Source organism: Aspergillus nomiae (assembly GCF_001204775.2).
Source record: "Aspergillus nomiae NRRL 13137 chromosome Unknown contig00377, whole genome shotgun sequence".
In the NCBI taxonomy this organism is placed as follows: Eukaryota; Fungi; Ascomycota; class Eurotiomycetes; order Eurotiales; family Aspergillaceae; genus Aspergillus; species Aspergillus nomiae.
This window is the reverse complement of record NW_015378432.1, coordinates 1-21,079: the sequence shown is the minus strand read 5'-3', so window position 1 is coordinate 21,079 and position 21,079 is coordinate 1. Positions and strand designations below refer to the sequence as shown.

Here is a 21,079-nt window from a genome sequence, read left to right as displayed (position 1 = left end):
GATCTACACCAGTAGTGAATGTGTCGGATTAAGCGAGTTTATACGAAAAGTTGAAATACCAGCCACCGTCAAGGCGATCTTGCACGCTAATTTGCCGAACACGAGGATGATCAATCAAAATTTAAGGAGCAAAGAAGATCACAACACTGCTGCGTAAGTAACTGCTTTATAATTGAGTTTCCTAAGGCACAAGATAGATACTGTTTAGGAAATTCCCATCAATAACTTGCTGGTCCTTCTAGGGAACCAGAGAACCTTTCCTACGTGGCAGTCTCGTCAATTAATCTCATGGCTTCCAGAGGTCCCGCCATTCTAGATAATCCAATATCCAGTGCGCTTCCGCAAGGATTTGACGTCTTGTCTCTTCTGGCAACGCTCGGATTCGTTCCTCGAGAAGAGTATATAATTTCGCTGTGTGAGAATCATTGAGCGCCTCATCCAACAACTGTTTCAGTTGCGCTTTGTTCTTCTTGCGGAGATTATTGTCAATGCAATCTAATGTAGGAATGCTGGTAACCACCTCGTCAACAGGACATGGTGGCTCTTTCACAAGGTGCCTTTGAATAGCATCCTTCACTTCTGATGAAGGGTGACCGTATGTTATCCTGTATGTTGTGATTCTGTGCTGCTGGACCTGGAATTTATCAAGCTCTAAGAGCTTCCTAGCCATATCTACTAGCTGTGGCTGTGTAAGGCTGTCTATTATGGACTGGATGGGCTTCATTTTAATGAAGTCGTGGATTGGAAGAGCCATCAGAGCCCTGACCTCAAGCTTTTCGATAAAGCTCTTATCCACCTTTTCCATGTCGTCGTTGCTAATATCGCTGACTTCTTCGTCCTCTTCGGTAGACATTGGAACGCAAGAGGAAGTCTCTAGCAACACGCTACTGTCTACCATATTCACGTCTAAGGATAGATCTTGACACTGTTAGCGCAGTCTCATAGAACAGGTCGACAGTTATACTTCCATACAGATCTTCCGACCTATAACCATTAGGAAAGTACTCACCATCCCAGTCGCTTTCATCATCCATTATTCCAACGTCATCCAAAGCAGAAAACTTTTGACTAAGGTGCTTGAGCCTGGTCTCCACTTTTGGTACTTGGCAGACAGAGGTACTTTGAGCTCGCAGAAATAGAGCAGACTAAGTCGTTGGATCCGGCGTTGAGATAAACTCTATTGCAATCGAGATTCTCGAGGGTGGATAGAGATTAGACAAAGAGTAAGTGATAATTCTTCAGCAAAATCGATACAACCCAAGTCATGACGAAATTAATAGCATTATTCACCTCGGAGTGTCATTATGCGATCACCTCTGAGCCATGATTCCCTGGCGCCATAAGCGAGTAGCATATTCGCTACGTCTGCATGACCTTTCAAAAAGGCCCACGATAATAAATCAATTCCCTCGTCTTCTCGGTTGGGATTGGCTCCGTGCGCAAGCAATAACCTCATAATGTCGAGATTATGTTTAACTGTCGCAAGGATCAATGGTGTCCTTCCTTTCTGGTCACAGCAATTAGGATCGGCCTTGTGACTTAGTAGCAGCTCGACTATTGCGGTGTCCACTTCCTGATTGCGACATCTCTTAAGTACACCTAAAAGAAATGGCTCGTTCGTCAAGGTTAAATCAGCACCGTTCTCAAGCAGTAGTTTTACCACCGGCACATTTCCTTCATCGATCGCGAAAGATAACGCTGTGGAGCCATGTACCAAGGCATTGACATTGGCACCATGATCAAGAAGCACCTCAGCAACTTTAACACTTCTAACTTGAGCGGCAAATGCGAGGGGAGTCAGGTCATCATCATCTCTGCGTTCAAGACTGGCCCCATACTTGATCAATAGGCCGACGATCAATGCTTCATCTCTATACACTGCATTAAAGAGTGCATCCATATCATTGTGAGTATTCCTTCCCTCGACGTTTGCTCCCCCTTCGAGTAGCGCACGCACCGCCTCCACTCTGCCCATTTCTGCCGCAAGCGCGAGTGGTGAGGACTTGTTAGGATCAACGCCATGCCGAAGCAGGACCTTCACCACCTCCACATGTCCTTCATTTGCTGCATGCTCGAGTGGCGTATGCCACGAGAAATCACCTCTCAAGATGACATCTAGATCAGCACCAGTGATCAGTAAGTACTCTACAATATCAGCATGCGCATGTCCTATCGCTCCGAGTATAGGGGTACAACCGCTGACTTCGCGATTGATGTCGGCGCCGTGGTGGACCAAAAGCTCAACAATCTCCTTATGTCCACACATTGCCGCAAGCATGATCGGCGTTGACCTGCGCCGATCCCCAGGGAAGCACGATTCCCACACAAAATCACAGGGCACGGTGATGCGCCGGCAAGTACGCAAGTTGAGTTTGTAGAGAGAACGGTGGAGAGGGCCAAGGGTGTTGACATCTGCTTTAGCTTGAAGTAATTTTTTTGCTATCGCTATATGGCCAAGTGCTGCGGCCCAGACAAGGGCAGAGCTTTCGCCATAACGGGCATTGTGCTCAAACAAATAAGTTTGGAGCAGGTGGTAAAAACGACTATGTGTTTGGATTAAAGCGTTCAGGTCTGCGTCCGTGGACAGGTTGCCTGCGATCAGTTGTAGGAGCTCGTTTGGTAGCTGGAGGAGATGCATTCCGATCAATATCGTTCCACGGAATTCACACGCAAGTTGCTTAAACGAAGTGAGTCTCCGAGTTGGAGTATCAGCTCAGTCTTTAATGGCATCATCTTTGTAGGAACGGTGTGAGTCAGACTACAGTGACATGCATCTCATTCTCGATCCTAGCTCTTTGTGTCAGCTACGACCAAATGCACCTTGTCAATATTTGGTCGGGCCTCTGCGGGTCAAGATCGAGTTCAGGATCCGAAATAACCAATGGAGGAGTTGTAGCACTGCCTCGGGCCTTCTTAGTGCTTACTCTGTTGTCGATCGCGCTGCGGCTCAGGGCGAAGAGACTGGATGCAGCACTGCCTTACGCTAACCTCAGGCCTCCGCATTTCCCACTCTTAAAATAGAATCCAGTTCTCATTCGAAATTCATCAATATAAGCCCGCTTTGGCTTTTCAGGTTCAGTTTTCAATTGTAATTATTTTCTAAACCATCCAAGACCATTACTAACACCATGGCAACAACAAATATCAACTACAGCGCCCTTGAAGAAGGCTATGGTAAACCAAACCCAACCTCCACTCCTCCGAGCCCTATCTACAGCCCTAATCAATAGTTAACACCACCGCTTCTCTAGACCTCGAAATCAACAAGTTGACCCCCGTTCTCACAAAACGCCAGCAAATCACCCACGAGCTCAATCAAATCCAAACCCTCCGCAACTCAAATCTTCATTCCGCACAGCAAGCCCTCCTCAACTCCACCACCTTGTCAGACGATCAATCAGCCCGCCAGGAACTCGACGATGTGCAATCCAGTATCAACCATGCCCTCCAACAAGTCCGCAGCCTGGTAGATGAGCTCAGATATCTTGCGGACCCGAGTGATCCGCGCGTGCGGGCACAGGTCGATGCCACGAAGAACCAAGTGCAACAGGCCATTCAGGATTATTATCGGTCGCAGACGGAGTTTGATCGCGCGCTCCGGGACCAGGTGTGGCGGCGATACGAGATTGCGAACCCGGAAGCATCGCCAGAAGAGGTAGAGCATGGCGTCCAGCAGGTGTTGGCAGGGACAGAGATGGTATTTCAGGCATGTACACATTTTTTCATTTTATTTTACTTCGAAGGCCCGCGGGCTATGGGCATATGAAGGGAGAGTGAACTAACTGGCTACAGGTGCAAGGAGCCCGAACTCGACAAGCGAGAGATGCACAGGCTGCTGTCATGGAGCGATCGGCTGCCATCCGCAAGATTGAGCAGGATCTGATGGCCCTTAGCGAGCTTTCTCAGCAAGTGGCTGAGCTTGTTCGTGCGCACGAACCAATGGTTGAGACCATTGAGGAAAATGCGGAGAAAACGGCGTTCAACTATGAGAAGGGAAACGAAAAGATAGGCCATGCGATTATCAGCGCTCGTAATGCGAGAAAGTACAAGTGGTACATCCTGCTTGTTTGCAGTAAGTATACTATTTATCTATTGGACTTTCAGTAGACTGGGTTTGGCTGATTGTTTATAAAGTACTTATCATCGCTATCATCGTGGCTATATGCGTCGGGTGGTGCAAGTCTACCGACCACTGTTGAGCAGGATGGCGATCCAAGGAATGACAGAGGGTGCGATGAAAACACGCCCTGGTTATGAAAAGACATGCGTCTATGTTTTATTTAATATACGGCTATCAGCGTCTACACGAGATGAATAATGAGATGTGCTTTTATGGGCGTTTTGCAACTTTGTTCGAATCCTTTCAGTACCTGGACACCTGTGGTTATGGACTACTCCTCAAGAAGTTCCCAGACATCACTCCTGAGCTATACCACGCAGACAGAGCGCAATGATTCTCTTCCACGACTCAATGGGACATTCTAGGTGACCAGCAAATGCTCACATTCATATGCACTCTTTCAAGTGACCTGAGGTATTCCACTAGATCATTGCGGAATGCAACCCTGTCGATGGTGCTCAGGTACGGAGTCTAGTTTGTTATAATTCCATTCTTGATTACTACATAGTATGTGTTTTGTATAAGGGGTCGGTCTGGGACTTGATGGCCAAGAATACATTGCGACTTGCCATGTACTCTCTGATCTCTTAACTCGCGGCCGAATTTCTCACAGTTGTTCGCTATACTCTGGCCTTGCATACAAGACGCAGCGAATATCAACCGTTGAAATGGACTGCTTCATCTATCTCACCAGTATATTATCTGCGGTATATTAACTGACTCAGTAAGCCACGTACTACGTAGTCTTTCTTTTCTTTTTTTCCCTCTTTTGTTTTCTCTGGACAAGGGCCAATGTAGCCAAAGAGGAGCTAGGCATCCAGCCCTAACTCCTTCAATATCCTGAACAGAGACCCACCCACAACGGCAAGAATGGGCTATCTCGTTAGTTCTGAGAACGGGCCAATGACTATTAATCATAATTGAAAGAAAGCTAACTAGCTTTCTAGTGGGTTCAGGCTGACCAGCCTTGACTTTCACTTGGTCCTATCTGTGTCCCAGTCAGATTTGTATCTCTGTTCCGAGTTAGCTGCCGCTTCTGGTCTTGTACTTGTGCGTCGTGTTACTTAACTGTCATCTTGTTATCATTCTTTAGAAGTGAAATTTCTCGCTCTTATCCACAGGCTCACTACATCATCCTTAGCTGTTGTCGGCGTCCGGGCAATGTTACACTTTGACCCCTTACCTCACATTGCTACTGCTACAGACGTCGTCGACGGAAAGAGGAAGTCATGGATGTTTATTGTGCGTGATGCCGTCTTCACATCCACTTAGCTATCGTGTCATGGTTTAATCTGGATCCTGTGGGTGTTTTCTCATATGGAGAGTCACGTAAAGGGTGCCAGACTCAACTATATAAATGATATCATTCTCCTACTCGATTATTCAACAACTTGGCTTCTTCTATAATCTGCGCCTCTATTGACTGATTCAAATCATTTCCATCGAGTAGCAGAGTGCATATAATCCTATTTCATGCCACGGGTACTAGTCAATGGCGGAACCTTGGAAATACTGATCAGAGTTGGAAGTCGATCTGGCGCACCCAGAGATTTGAATGCGGGGTTCAGAAGTAAGAGAAACAACATTGGGCAGAGAAATGCACTAACAAACAAGCTTCAAATTACCAACCAACATCCATTTTACCTCCAATCAACCATCCGACTTCCACACAATGTCTTCCTCTTTACAGGCGGGTTCCTTCCAAACCCTCACTTTCCATCCTGACAACACGGTGGTTATACAAGACCAAATCTACGGGGAGCACACCATCTCCGAGCCGGTTCTAACCGAGCTACTTCGATGCCCAGCTCTGCTCCGACTCGCAGGCATCGGTCTCCATGGCCAAACCGACTTGTTGGGTACAACTCAAACAGTGACTCGGTTAGAGCACTCCATAGGCGCATCGCTGTTAGTGCGCAAAGTCGGTGCTAGCGTTGGAGAGCAAGTTGCGGGTCTTCTGCACGATATAAGCCACACAGTGCTCAGCCATGACGTCGATGGGGTCTTGTCAAAGCCAGGGGAGAGCTATCATGAGGTCCACAAGTCGCGGTATATCATGACCACTGAGCTGCCACAGATCCTTACCAAGCATGGCTTCGTTGATCTAAAACCGTTCGATGAGGAGCTCTACCCTCTGGTGGAGATGCCTGCTCCTCATCTCTGTTCTGATCGTCTCGATTACTCTCTACGAGGTGCAGTCGCGTTCGGCAAACTTGCGATAGAGGATGCACGCCGTGTGTATGACTCATTCACAGCGTTCCCGGACGCGTCTTCACCACGTCGCTTGCTGGTCCTTCAAGAAGTTGATTTGGCCATGGCTTATGCTAGGGCCTATGCCGAATGCGATAGGGACGTGTGGTGCAACCCGGCTCATGCCGTCATGTCCCGGAAGATAGGTCAGTTGATTGGCGACCTAGTGCAACGAGGATTGCTGAAGGAAGAGGTTCTATGGAGTCTATCGGATCGCGAATTCTGGGAGCTCCTCAAAAGTAAAGTTGACGCTAAAGGATTGGAGACGATGGAACACATCGAAGCAGGGCCGCATGCGGAAGATTACCTACGTCTACCTCGTGGCACCAAGATTCGCACAATCGATCCTGATATGCTCCTCCCCGGTGCCGAGCAGCCTTATCCACTGTCTTCTGTGAAACCAGAATGGGCTGAGGAGAGACAAGAGTTCATTCGAGCTCGCCAGGCTCTGTTTGCGGACTAGCATCTTTAACTGTCTCCATCAACGAAGGCGGCGTGAGCTGGGAACCAGATATCAATCAGCCACATTGGAGAGCAATGTACAACTTTACTTTAAGCATAATCCATAAATAGATCATAGTCACTTCCCACTTACATTAGCTTGATTATGGACCAGCTTCTATAAATGGTAGACTTCTCTGATATGGCGGGGTTGACTGCCTCAGGCGTGAAACCCCGCCACAAAAAAGTGATCCGCTTATCGATTATCGTCCCCAACTTTTATGACTCGACCTCATCTCTAGACACTTACTCCCTTCATACCCCCAATTATACAGAATCCCACCATGTCTGAAGCTCTGACGAATACCGACCTTCAGGGTGCCCTCCCTCTTATCGCCCGAGGAAAGGTTCGCGACCTGTACGATGTCGACGAGAAGACCCTCCTCTTCGTCGCGACGGACCGCATCTCCGCGTACGATGTGATCATGGAGAATGTACCTCCCCTCTACCTGTTCACTTCTATCTCTCTCTATCTCTCACTTCCCTCAGTTTCCAAGGTATCACTAACACACCAATGACAGGGAATCCCCGAAAAAGGCATCCTCCTGACCCTGTGCACGAAAACCTGGTTCAAGATCCTCTCCGATGCCATTCCCTCTCTCCGCACCCACTTCCTCACCCTCGACCTCCCGCCTCAAATCCCCGAGTCGCTGCGTCCCGTCCTCCAGAACAGAAGCATGCAGGTGCACAAGCTGAAGATCCTCCCCATTGAGGCCATCGTGCGCGGTTACATCACCGGGTCCGCCTGGAACGAGTACAAGAAAACGGGCACGGTGCACGGCATCAAGGTCGCCGAGGGTCTGCGCGAGAGCGAGGCCTTCCCCGGCGGTCCTACTCTACACCCCCAGCACCAAGGCGGAGCAGGGCGAGCATGATGAGAACATCCATCCGGATCAAGGTATGTCTACATCTCCGGGTTCCGATTTCGGAGCATTATTTGTTTTATTACTTTTTTTTTCGCGGCCATGGGTCATTTTTGCTAATCATTTAATGCTGTAGCCGTTGCTATTGTCGGTGAACCCTATGCCTCTAAGATCGCCTCTCTCGCTATTCAGCTGTACAAGGTCGCTCACGAGTACGCCCTTACTCGCGGCGTGATCATCGCTGACACGAAGTTCGAGTTCGGTCTGGATCCTGAGACCGACGAGGTTGTGCTGGCCGATGAGGTCCTCACCCCTGATTCATCGCGTTTCTGGCCTAAGGACTCCTACGAGATTGGTCGTGGACAGCAGAGCTTCGATAAGCAGTTCTTGCGTGACTGGTTGACGAGCCAGGGACTGAAGGGCAAGCCGGGTGTACGCATGACCGACGAGATTGCACAGAAGACTAGCGCGAAGTACCGTGAGGCATGGGAGCGGATCACTGGTGGTAACTGATAGTCTAGTCAGGGAGGTGTGGGTAAGCAGAGGCTGAAACGGTTTATGTCAAAATGAAAAACGTAGAATAAATAACGCTCAAGTGTAAACCTGTCTGGAAATCCTTACCCATGTCACTGGTCAAGTTTGAAAACTGGTAATAGAGACCTAAAAATAGAAATTACTATACAAATTGAATCTGGTATCCATTTATTGATCCCACTCGGAACGCAACGCCTTCAATCCCTTCTTCGCTTTCGGCGCCTCCGGTTGACTCGTATGCTGCTGCGCAGACTCCTTCGTCCAGCCAGTCCGGACACCCTCGTCCACAGGCAAGGCATCCACACCACAGATACGCCTCTCCTCCTCAATCTCCGCCTCGCTCATCCCATTCGTAGCCCAGATCTTATGGATCCGCAGATCATACGGACCCTCGACCCGGTCCGTAAGTCCAATGCCGATACTCTTCACCCGCTGCCGCAGGATATTCGTCTGCGGCTCAACCACCAATCCATGGTTTGTCCGCACGAACGCGTTAAGCGGTAACAAGATCGTCTCCCAACCTGTCGTCCCGGCCGTCTCCGTAGTAGTCGACGTCGACATGACAGTCGACTCGGGCGGGACATCAGACAGAGAAGGCGGTACGTCACTTGGGTACTGCTCCTCCGCCGACGACAGGTCCTCATCCGAAGCCTCCTGAACCCTATGGTGCCGAGTATACAGTCGGTGCTGGTGGATATCCGTCTCGACGATCGAATCTGTCTGGATGTTCACGGTGTAGCGGCGTCCGTCCGATTTCACGCGCAAGGCGAGGTAAGAGTAGGGATCCATATCCCAGTAAAGGCGTCCGAAGAGCCAGAGGCCCCGGTCTTTGTTGCGGAAGGCCGCGTATCCTGTTTGAGCATCGCTCTGTTTGTCAATTCCTTGTTACCGGACAGGGTTGGGATCCGGGGTAGCGTACCCGTCCGCTCTACGCGCCAGTTATTGGGTAGCTTCGTCGAGATACTTCCGTGGAATCGGGCGTGGGCGGGCGATTGTGTCGCGGGGTCTGCAGGGACGTAGTCTAGGCTGGCTGTGCTGAACCCGCCGACGGCGCGGTCGGCCATGGTCTTGCAGCCGGCGACGGCGGAATCATCTTCGAAATCGAGCAGGACGTAGGGCTTCGTCGGGGTATGTAGAGCTTCCGAGTTCCAGGCTGTGGAGAACCAAGGTATTAGGTTAGTAGGTGAGATAAGATCTCAAGAGCATTCATCGGCGGTCCGACCGTAGGAAATGGGGGGAGCTAAGTACCGATTTTTGACAGGCGGCCTAGTTCGTCTGCGCTGCGCTTGAAGAATCCCGCGGGCTTCGCGGCGAAGCACCTTGCTGTGGGGAACATGGTGCAATTGTTGGGGCTGTTATAGAGGAGAGATTTGGTAGTTCCAAGTCTACATAAAACGGTCGGCGAGAAGAAACTCGGAATTCGGGGTCGATCGAAATGACGTCGCGTGAGAACTGATTGATAACATAACCCCCGCTCACCGCCTTCAGGGAATTTATGTATAGTTACGAGTACGACTTGACCTCAGTACCGTCAGAGATGGCATCATCTTTACCCTTACATTGCATATTTCTCCGATTTGCCTGTGCAGTTTGTTGGGAGACCCGCGGGGTGACCACAGATCGTAGTCAACTTTATTTACAAATTACACAAAATAATGGTAGGTACTAGTTGGGGATCTAGATAGTATACTACCACAAAAGGCAGAAGCTGAATAAAATGACCTATATATCGATGTCTCAATTATATGCTATGTAGGAAGCTGCAGGTGCCTGTAGATCAGCATATTTTCACCTAGCTATCGTTCAACGGCGTGAGAGGATCATAGAGTAGACGCCGCCAAACTCAGCCCTAAATCTTCCCGATCGGGAAATTGATCTATACAACTGGAGAACGACATTCATGCAATTTATCAACGACCTCTTCATTACTAGTAGTCATGTTCTGACTGAATAGAGTTACAGTGAGCCATCAGGCGGACTCATCTCTAATGTAAAAGATTGTCCTCGTGGTTCCATCACCAATAACCGTTGCTGATGACGTCCGCATAAGATAACAGTGAACAGTTATTGAAATCAGGCACAGCCGGTAGGCTTCCAGTAATGAATACGAAAGGTATTATATTCTCTAACTGGCTGACTCGAAGTATGTCATTCTGCATCTAGAAAGCTACGACTAGCGGAGGGGATAGTACATGCAACGAACACAACTCGATCTAGTACTTGGCCACAGATATCTCTATGAAAGGCATCGACTTTAATAGATCTGCCTGTTGCTGTTCATGTTTTTGGTCAGCAGTACGAGAAAAACAAGTTCTAGCTTCACTTTCTTAAATGTCCGGGGATTCCATGACTGCACAGAGACGAAGCCTTTCTTAGTTCAAAACTTCAATGTAGATATCTGAATGCATTGCAGACAGTTTGGGAATTAGTCGACCGTGATATCACCTGTGTCCATTCACATGGGATTACTAGCTATTCTTGATTGAATTAGGCGATTGCCTCAGTACTTAGAGCTGAAGCATACCGCCGTTGGTCCCTCGTTTAGCGAGATCAGGTGCGCAATGAGGTGATATCCCTCCAAGGTCTGCCTGAAACATTACCAAACTATCTCAAATGTTGAACCTTCTGTAGTTTCCATCGAGTTCCGTATTAAGTATCAGTAGGTGGTATGTAGTCCTGCAGACAGTCATTGGAATACCGTCATGGCTATGAAAGTCGCAGTTAAGGTCGCTTGGACCAGCAATTCTCATAAACCAATTACAAATACTTAACAGATGCATAGTCACTTCCTCTATAGTATCTACTTGGCTCTCTTTCACCTTAAATCTCCAATGATTAGCCATGGTAGCAGGCCTCTCCCTAGGGCTCGACCATAAACTTGTTTACGTTTCTGCGTTTTCGTAAGAACCTTAACAGATACACCAGAAGATTCAGGAACAAAGAAAGGAAAACGATTATCACATTCTGAGCGAACTGTGAGCGTTGCTTCCATATTCGTAAGCCGGACGCCTGGCTTTTCTCTTCGCTCCTTCCATCCCCCCTCAGACAAACCCACACACCCATCTATCACCACAACAGCACAAATCTACTTTCCATTATCATACATATCTTCTATACCGTATCATACACATCTTGTATATCATAACAAGCCAGTACAAGGCATTTTTCAAGATGCAGAACCAAGCGAGCATCCACCCTCAGTCTACCCCTTCTTCCGATTCCCACCATAACGATCAAGGGAATCAGTTTTACCCTCGACCTGAGAACGAACCTCAGGTCACATTCAAAGACGTCCAACGGCGTCACGGTGTGGCTGCCCGGCTCTTCGTCGGAAAGTATGTATAACTCTGGCTCGTTGGTGTTGATAGAAAGCTAACCCGCTCTTAGTCTTCCGATCAGTGTCGGGCAGCAACAGCTCATGCAGGATTTGCATGGAGCATTCGGGCTGTTCGGAAACTGCTATGTCGGGCTGTACAGCACAGCCAAAGCAGGCCAGAGGCTGCCTGGGGCGTTCGTCCAATACGAAGTAAGTCATTTACTGTGTGCTTCTTAGGCTCTCTGCAGCATGAAACTAACGATCTGCAGCGTCCCGAAGATGCTGAAAGGGCTCTCAGCCTGGACAGACAATGTCGGCTGCATAGCCGCGTTCTGAGGGTTGAGAGGGCAACCGGGGAGAGTAAGTGCACTTATTCATCTATGAACGCCTTGCTTCGATGTATTAATGTGTTATCTAGGGACTCGGGTCGAGGCTGGGCCGCAGCCAATGCCAATGCCGCCTGCCAATGGGTTCCCGACGCCCTACCCCCCGGCGTCCTACACCCAAACATACTACCCCCAGACATACTACCCACAGATGCCACCACAGTGGTATCCGTACCAGCAGGGGCTCTCGGCGGAACCCACCTGGGGTTTCTATATGGGTTCCTATATGGAGCCCTATATGGAGCCCTATATGGCTGGTGGCTATATGTACCTGTGAGCCACCCTATGCAGGTGGAGGCCAACAATGTTCCGACTTAGGAACAGGCTTTTCATAGGGGCCAGCCTGAGCCTCGGCAGGGGTTGGCTACCGTCACTGGGCCCCTGACTGGGGATGGGTCTGTCAGGGTATAGAATAAGAGCAAGTGATATCACAAGTTTAATGGACAGTGTCTGGAAATTGAATGGAAATGGAAAGGAAACTCATCATGTCTCTGCTATTTGTCATGCATCTGCTATATACCCTGCATTCGCGACTGCTAAGGAGGATTACATCAATTGTCTAGCATCTCTTATTATGCATCTTCCTCTGCTGTCCTTCTACATCTAGCATCAATAACCACAAACTCATGTCAAAGAACTAGCCACACAATGCACCTATCCCATCTGAGGTTTCCAATACCTACAAGTAGAGCATTCCCGCCTTTTATGTAGACAATCAAACAAAAAGCTGACATTCATCACCTTGTGCTGAGTGTAGTCATCTTAGGGCTAAGGAAGAACAATTATCCTCGGTCCCCGCTTTGACTATCCATCTCTCCGCTCATAGTAAGACAAAACCTCCCATCTTCTACCCATGTTGATACGTCACCAGTATGGCTGATCTGGACCTCGTAGAAGTTGATTCTCTCGAAGCCCTTGTCATCATCGACAATGAGCTCGATCCTCTCTCTCCACCTGCCGCAGACACCGTCCAGGTATCGGGTCTGATGGGCTTTCTTGCTCTACAGTCAACACATGAATTACATGACCGAGGCGAAGCCAAAAAGGAACTGCAAATGGAAGACATTTGCTGTTCGGCGCATGGTCTGTCCATCCTTGTGGTATGTTCCTTTCCGTCAACCGACCCCAATGTATACTGACTATCTCTAGACAGCTACGAAAGGCGATGTAAAGCACTCTGTTCTATTCGATGCAGGCCCTGAAGGCGAGATATGGGAGAGGAATGTCAAGCGGTTACGGCCGGATTTGTCTTCTGTCGAGCTGGTTCAATTATCACATTGGCATCGGGACCATTCGGGTATGCACAGCTCTACTTTGACTAACTCGTCGTGGGTTATCCATCCGGTAACTCTGCTAACAGAGCCCAGGGGGCCTTGTCCGAGCCATTGAATTGATATCCGAGGCCAAAAAAGCCAAAGGTCATACAGACAAAGTGTCAGTCGATCTTCATCCTGACCGTCCCGACTATCGCGGATTCGCCCTGGGTCCGAACATCGTTTCCTTTCAGGCGGACCCTACATTCGAGGAACTCGAAGCAGCCGGAGGAGTCATCCAAAAGCATGACGAGACACACACTGTCCTCGACAATTTCTTTCTGATCTCTGGCGAAATCCCTCGCCAGACGGCGTACGAAAACGGTATCAAAGGCGGCATGCGCTATGACAGCGAGGAAAAGGATTGGTTTTCTGATGAGCTTATTTCCGACGAGCGTTTCCTCATGTGCAATCTAAAGGGTATGATATCAATAACCGTCCTCTTCTACTCTGGGTTGTCTCTAACTTGCAACCTTTTCCAGACAAAGGACTCGTCCTGTTCACAGGCTGCAGCCATGCCGGTGTCGTCAACTGCTCACGACATGCGGTTGACAGCTCGATGGCTCTGTTCCGCTTTATGCGGTTGTTGGGGGCTTTCATCTTGCTACTAGCACTGCGGCCGATACGGAAAGCACCGTCAAAGACCTTCAGAGACTAGACCCTGCTGTCCTGCTGCCGGGGCATTGCTCTGGTTGGAGGGCGAAGTTTGCGATTGAGAAATATATGCCTGGGAGTCTGGTGCCTTGCACTGTGGGTGCGAAGGTTACTTTCTAGTATCGGTCTGTGTAACATATCATAGGTTCATTCATCACTGGGCTATCTTCTCCATGGGAGTTTACTGAGTTGCAGATTAACTGAAGTGGAATATCATCTAATCGCAAGACAACCAGACACAGCCACTGGCTGGGCAGAGCTTCTCACCGAAAGATGGTCTGTACACACACACACACACACACACACACACACACACACACACACACACACACACACACGTTGATATTGCAGGTACTCAAGAGTATCATTGTCCAAGCTGTCCTTATCTGCAGAACCGCTGTATGAATCTCTCATACTTGTCTTGCCAGTATTCTTGATATGAAAGTGACCATTGAGATTGATATGGAATTCTTAACTTCGCAGGTCCTAATCGACCATCTCAAGTAAATATATAGAAATTGAGTCAGTGACTGGTAGTATAATCTCTATCAATCAAGACTCAAATGACCTGTTAGATCCTAGCGATTGAAACGTCTAGCTATGCAGACGCCTTGCCGATGAAGCAGAATGCAATATACGCCTGATCAACTCCCAGTCCATATTGTATACAGTTAGTCTCAATCTGATATTGACAGCAATGAAGCACACATATATATTCTCTACAGTTATGATCATTCCACAATATAGAAACACAAACTACCATATATATAAAATAACTCATTCAACACGAACAAACATCTATATACAAGCCTCAACAACGAATATATATTCCATCCACACCACCACACCGCAAGGAACTACATACATGCACTAAATCATTTCACCACAAGACATCCCCCCAACCTCACCTCCCTTCACCAAACAACCACCAACCACCAACCACATCCATAACCCCCAAACCCAGCTAACCTGAAACCCGAATAAAGCCCCAGAGGCCATCACGTCACATCCACACCTCCATTCTCAAACTTCCCCCCCGGATTCCAAAACATGCCAAACCAAACCCAAACATGCCCTGTTTCAAACATACCGCAGCCAACCTTGTCTCCCCCGCCAAGAATACCACCGCCAGCTGGACAAGAATGTCAAGTGGATCGGGGCGTTTGGAGCGGTGGCGGCACCTGCAGAATGAAATCGTGAATGAATGAATGAATGAATGAGATTGTGGATGATGTCATTTGTCATTCCTTTTTTTTTTTTTTCATCTATGTCTACTGTGATAGAGGACTGGATTTGATATATGATGTATGTACGCATGTATGGTATGGGGGAGATACTACTCTGTAGGTAGTATTGTACATACATACATACATACATACATACCATCATACATGCTCAATGGCATACTACTGTGTAATTCGCTATACAAGATCCAGGACACACATTTGACCTGAATATACAGAGGAGATAGAAATACTCCCAATTCTACACCGTAGATTCTCATCTTCAAGACACCAGATAAAACTTCCAAACCAGGGCACTTCAACTCTAACTCTAACCCCCGGACCTAGATCCCCCCAACTACTAATCTCTTCTTCTCCCACATGACCTCAAACTATATCGCAATCGCCCGAAACAATCCAACTCAAAAATGCGCCCACAAACAAAACGACTCATCTTATCGGGCAAAAAACAAAAAGTAAAAATAAAGAAATAAAAAAGAAATAGAAAAGGAAAAGAAACTCAAGTCCGACGATACGACACCCTTTTTTTTGGTCTTGGCGGAGAGTCACTATGTCTCGCCTGCGTACTTAACTTTTGAGCCTATTTTCTTGTGTTCTTCTTGTTTGTACCTGTCCGGGGGGCAGTGCGTATCCCTTCGAATTCGGGGTGGTAGACATGCCAAGAGCGATAGTTGAAGAGGAATGCATGGGTTAGGGTGGACTTGGCGAGAATTTCAGGAGAAAAGTCAGAGGGAGTCACCGTGAAGGTGGTTGGGGAGGAATGCGAATTGAATGGGATCATCTACTGTAATTTGCCCTTCGATTATGATTGTTATTATCATCTGTTATTGATTGTGGGATTATTATTATTATCATTATTATGAGTCCACTTATGCGAGTTAGATTATAGGGGTAGGGGGTAAAGAAAGATGGAGTGCGGATACTCCATGGGGAGAAAGTGGACAGCTGGGACTAGTAATACTACTAGTAGTAGTCCAGGGTGCGTGAGGTAAGTGTAGCGATAGTGGTCTGATGTTATGTCATTTGCACGGTCATAGATTTCCTTTCTCTTACTCCGTACAGTGAGTTGGCTATTGATAGACGGACTGTCCCAAGGGGATATCCGCCAAGCACCAGCCTTGCTGATACTGCACATCATTTGCTTGGCGGGAGTCAATGGATTGCTTCATTTCCAGGCTGGTTGGGTTGGCACCACAAACAGCCCCCCCAACGACAGACACAGTCCGCGTTTCTTCCTGGGGATGGACTCACGCGATCCATGCACCAGAGCATTACCCCTCAATTGCGGGCTTCTGGACCCCATACAAGTCGCAATGCTAGCGAACACTTCACCTGCTTGGCGGTGAAGAATAAGTTCATCACAGCCCCTGACGCATTGTCGATCACTGCCTGTCAACCTTGCGGTAAGTGAACGTTCAACAATCGGTGGTGCCTGATCGGATGGCTGGGTTCGACCACCATCTTCTGCAGTGCATCCATCAATCATCTACGGCCACGGTCTCTACGGGGAACAGCGTGTACAAAGGGCCTACGTATGTCTTGAAAGTATACTGAATATAGAAAACTTTGACATCATGGGGCGTCGGCAGTATCGCCCACTTGGGCACTGTCTCGTAGGCAGATAGCGATCAGCGCTCGGATGGCGATCGCGAACTCGTTTCGGGGAACTGTATGGAGTATGCAATGGAGGTCCCTGCTGCCTTCTAGGAGGGTTTGGTGCAGCCTTTTTCCGACGGGGATGATTCGCCTTGCATTGCCTGGCTTGGCTGGACGTATGGGGTGCTGTATGTGTGAGATTGAGTAGGCGTGCATGTATGTCTCTATCCCGGGAGTGCCTTCCGATGGCGTCGCGCAGCTCGTTAATCGGTCCCAAGCATTCCAATGAACACGTCTGCAGGGTCGATGTGCCACTATGTAACCAGTACCGTGGCACGCAGCCTGGCAGACCTCAATCACGCAAGGAGGTTGACATTCTTGCTTTGAAGAGAGCCGGACACATGAGATCAGATAGACGGTCGTCCAGGATGTATCATGCGGGGAATATCCATGCTGAAGATCCCTTGGCAGCGAGCGTTGCACAGCCTACTATAGGTTGAATATACTTCGCAGACCACACTGCAGGGCAATCGAGAGACCTCCGTTATTGCGACGACCCAGGCTGAGACAACCAGTCGTGCGCTGATATCATATTTTCCCTGAGGAGATTCTGATCGCGGGCCCAGAATTCCGCCAGGAAGGTTATTCACCGACCCTATTGCATTCTATTCCCTTGGCGGACCAATTTTCAGCATACTTCCTGCATAGTTCTGTACATACTGCCCCGCGCAGGAAGCATCCGAAACAACATGGTCGGGAGAGACTTGTCTCATGGAGCATTTGGCCTAAACAGATTTTTAATCTTGGGTCGCGTCGCGTCAACCGCCGAGTGAAAGTTCTTAGTCGCTGACCGACTGTTCCAACCATGGAACATCGGCGGATCGCCTGACCATATCCAGGGGTAGACAGTCAGATAGAAGCGCTAGAAAACATCCAGAGGAAAACCAGGCCCAAGAGAATGACGGTGATAGGGAAGGGGAGGCGGGCATCGCGTGCCGATTCCCGTGACGCCGATGGCGGCCAGTTTTTGGGCTGGGCCGAGACCAGGGGGCTTGCCGAGGTGAAATATCCCGATGTCATGTCAGATGCATCCGGTGGATGGGCACCTCCAGAGATTATTGGAATTTCTAATGGAGACTAGGACCCTGGAAAGAAAAAGAATTGCGTTGATTTTCTCAATTCTAGCATCTAATTTCCTGTCGTCATGTTGGACGCCGAGATAGCCGTTGCATTGCTCGTAGAACAAATCCTCTAGAGCGGCCGCGAGACCGTGAGTAGCCGATGCAGAAATTCTAAACAATGGTTATGAACGACAATCACGCACAAGATGACGCAGGGACAATGGGCGACAGCAAGCTATGGGTTGGGGGCAACTGATGGTCAGTCAGATCATCTCCGAGTCGGGCTCGGCTTTACCCCGAGACTGGCCCTTGTGTTGCCCCTTCTGATTTGGCAATTGGTAGCTGCACGGAGCTCTTATCATCTCATGACTGATTATCTATGATTTCCATGGAGTAATAAAATTGAACAAGCCGATTGGCGTCACGTTGGCGTTGCCCGCTGCCACCGTGGCACCGTAGAGGGAAAGGGCCTAATAATGGGGGAAAATCTCTCATAGTAGCAGGGACACGTTAGTAGCTTCGTCTGAGCGCGGCCGTCTTGTACAGGATAGGAAAGGTGGGAAGGATTTCGCCTAAGAGATGATGTACCTCCGTCTAAACTGCAAATGGGATCTCGATGAGCAAACGCCCCCATCTGGGGCAACCCGATGTCGTATTGTGCAGTCCTGCAGGCGCGACATGAACGGAATCCCCGTGATTTATGTAGAGCTAGACAATAATTGATTCTCCCCCCCAATGGCTGTCCCGATGGACCAGGTCTTGGCTCTTGGCGAGCACAACCGAGATCAATTCTGGATTGGGAAAACATTAAAGGTCCAAGACGGCGAACAAGACCACACCCAAACCATGGAGCAACCTCGGGAAGCGACGATAATACGACCGCACTGGGAGAAAATCCCTCACCACGATCCTCGATGAGACAGCTTGGCGACGGGCGATCGCCGGTGGGGATTGGGGGGATTATTTGCAATTTAGCATCGGTGAGTGGGAAGTAATTTCCCCGTTTCTGTTACTAGCGGTTAGTGAGCGGGCTAAAAGAGGTGCTACTGTAGGTACAGCTCGTTAGCTATGTTTCATTCAGGACCACGGAAGACCTCGGTGATCCATTTGAGATATAGCGCCATCCTCTCTCGCATGACGGTGCTATCTCTCTGTCGACGGTTTGGTATAGGTACGTCGCAGGTTGCTGCTTATGGACACTAGGAAATATATCCCACAAAATGTCAAAGTAATATCCGGGCGGACAATTGTCGTTAGCGCCGTCGTACAACTAGCAGCATGCACGTAGATAAGGCGAAACCGGCAAGATCTTCCGGGACACGGTGAGGAATCTGATAGTTTCCTCGTTCAGGAAATATGCGTCTGTGTGTGTGTCTGTGTGTGTACGCGGCTCTAGTCAGTCGGTCGATAGTGAGGCACCGTGGATACCCTGACAGGGAAAACGAGAGGTACTTACCCAAAGCGGTAGGGGCTTACTCATCCGCTGAGACTTACGTAACGGGACCGTATGGTCTAGCCCGACATGGCAAGCTGTTCCTCAGGTCCCAAAGAAGGAAATCCCAATTAATTGAGTCCATTTGCCAGTGGCTCTCTTGAATCCCGACCAATTTACCCGACCGTGTATGTGCGTGCGTGTGTGGAAAACAAAAACAGCATCTCCTCGGACTGCCGATTATGACGTAACATTCTGGAGTAAACCAATCTGAAGGCAAATAAGGTAATGAAAAAAAAATAAAAATTTCGATCTCACATGGCCACACCGTCCACCGAACAACAATGCAACCAAAACGATATCTCACACAAAAAGACTCAGATACGCTCAGATTGCCGACATCCGACCTAAAATGCGACCCAAAGGCGAATCCCAGCTTCTTGGACGAAGAATGCACCTAATTCGCACCGTTCCATTCGATCCAGTTTTCTAGAAAACGTCGAGAACGGGCATCGAAAGCGGTCGGGCGAGTCACAGATGGAGCCACACCCCCATCAGAGCTGCGGCGACCCCAATCCGGTGGCGATTATTTCCACTTCGCTCGCCCGTTTATGTCGACAGCCTCACTGTTGGTTGGCTGGGATCCGTTGCGGGATAATAGTGTGTCGTTCTAATGCATATCGAAAGTCGACTACTGATATCACTCCTCCATGCCATCTCCAGTCCATGGCATGAGGCATTTACGTAGTTCGTTCGAAGATACAGCTGGACGTATTTGCTGTCCGCGACGTCAGGAAGGTTCTTGGCTTATTCTTCGAATTTCTAGAATGAGTCGGGTTTGCCTCTTGAAAAATTTTATCTGTCGATTTCGAGGGTTCCCAAAAAAATTCTTTTGTGTGGGTGAGGTTTTCTTGACACCCGTTACAGCCAACCCATGGGACATCGACGACACTGTCAAAGAGAAGACAAATCAAAAACTTTACCCACCCTCTTTCCACGTCTCTCAATCACATCCACCTGATTTATTATCAACGGTACTGGGTCAGGGTCAGGAATTCCCGAAGCCATAGAATTGAGTCTCAATAGAGGAGCTCAACCACGGGTCTTCTGTGGGGTCTTTTGTTCACTCCAACACCACTCGAATCCTTGACTAAATCTTGTATGTTTCTACTCCACCCCCACTGGCATAACCAAACAACTATTAGGATGGAATCTATCTACGAGTGTAATTCTCATCTTGGAGCAATTGGGTTCAGCCCTGCCAACTGCCATTGTGTAGACTTTTTTTTTCTTATGCTTTTCATAAGGTAATCGGTTAGGGCTCAATGCTGCTGCACTAATGGTTTCTGGCTTTTGTCGCTTGTGCTTCAAGGAAGTGGGATACCGATGAGGCAGATGGGATTGGTTTGTAATATTAATAGTATTAATCGTACACACATGCAAGACCAAAGGAATGGAGGGCAAAACAAAAAGAGAGAGAGGAGCTCTTGGCTGACGTGCGCCGGTTACACCCCATTCCTCAAAACTGAGGTAAAATAAACCGCGCCGGCAAACGGTGAGAATCCCCCGGAGTTCGATCAACTACGTAAAGTGATGAATCGTTGCACAGTTACCTGTTCTAGTTGCGTGCACGGGACTGTCGGCGGAGGGTGCTTTGATCCAGCTGTATGGGCTAATTCTGTTAGAGCGACGTACTAATGTCTCATCAAGTAGTACCTTTGTAATCGTATAGTATTGTCGAGGTAACGG

General features: G+C 48.7%; 5 protein-coding genes across 5 annotated transcripts; 3 read left to right on the top strand and 2 right to left on the bottom strand.

Moving 5' to 3' along the window:
• Positions 1-286: 286 nt before the first annotated feature.
• ANOM_010144 (uncharacterized protein) lies at positions 287-2,638 on the bottom strand (the record flags this gene model as incomplete). Its single annotated transcript, XM_015555400.1, has 3 exons — positions 287-918; positions 1,010-1,068; positions 1,452-2,638. The coding sequence occupies 3 exons, from the start codon at positions 2,636-2,638 to the stop codon at positions 287-289; spliced, it is 1,878 nt and encodes a 625-aa protein (XP_015403027.1).
• A 490-nt stretch (positions 2,639-3,128) lies between these two features.
• On the top strand, positions 3,129-4,199 carry ANOM_010143 (SNARE domain protein; the record flags this gene model as incomplete). The annotated part of the gene is made up of 4 exons (XM_015555399.1): positions 3,129-3,174; positions 3,252-3,697; positions 3,793-4,072; positions 4,135-4,199. The coding sequence occupies 4 exons, from the start codon at positions 3,129-3,131 to the stop codon at positions 4,197-4,199; spliced, it is 837 nt and encodes a 278-aa protein (XP_015403028.1).
• A 1,394-nt stretch (positions 4,200-5,593) lies between these two features.
• ANOM_010142 (phosphoribosylaminoimidazolesuccinocarboxamide synthase) lies at positions 5,594-8,247 on the top strand (the record flags this gene model as incomplete). The annotated part of the gene is made up of 5 exons (XM_015555398.1): positions 5,594-5,690; positions 5,929-6,764; positions 7,114-7,305; positions 7,393-7,699; positions 7,871-8,247. 5 exons carry the CDS (start codon positions 5,594-5,596, stop codon positions 8,245-8,247), a joined length of 1,809 nt encoding a protein of 602 aa, XP_015403022.1.
• Positions 8,248-8,436: 189 nt separating this feature from the next.
• ANOM_010141 (CIA30 family protein) lies at positions 8,437-9,671 on the bottom strand (the record flags this gene model as incomplete). The annotated part of the gene is made up of 3 exons (XM_015555397.1): positions 9,517-9,671; positions 9,188-9,421; positions 8,437-9,119 (listed from the first exon to the last, which is right to left on the bottom strand). Exons 1-3 carry the CDS (start codon positions 9,602-9,604, stop codon positions 8,437-8,439), a joined length of 1,005 nt encoding a protein of 334 aa, XP_015403026.1. The 5' UTR covers positions 9,605-9,671.
• Positions 9,672-12,842: 3,171 nt separating this feature from the next.
• ANOM_010140 (MBL fold metallo-hydrolase) lies at positions 12,843-13,941 on the top strand (the record flags this gene model as incomplete). Its single annotated transcript, XM_015555396.1, has 4 exons — positions 12,843-13,070; positions 13,120-13,267; positions 13,338-13,703; positions 13,766-13,941. The coding sequence occupies 4 exons, from the start codon at positions 12,843-12,845 to the stop codon at positions 13,939-13,941; spliced, it is 918 nt and encodes a 305-aa protein (XP_015403029.1).
• Between the last annotated feature and the right edge of the window lie 7,138 nt (positions 13,942-21,079).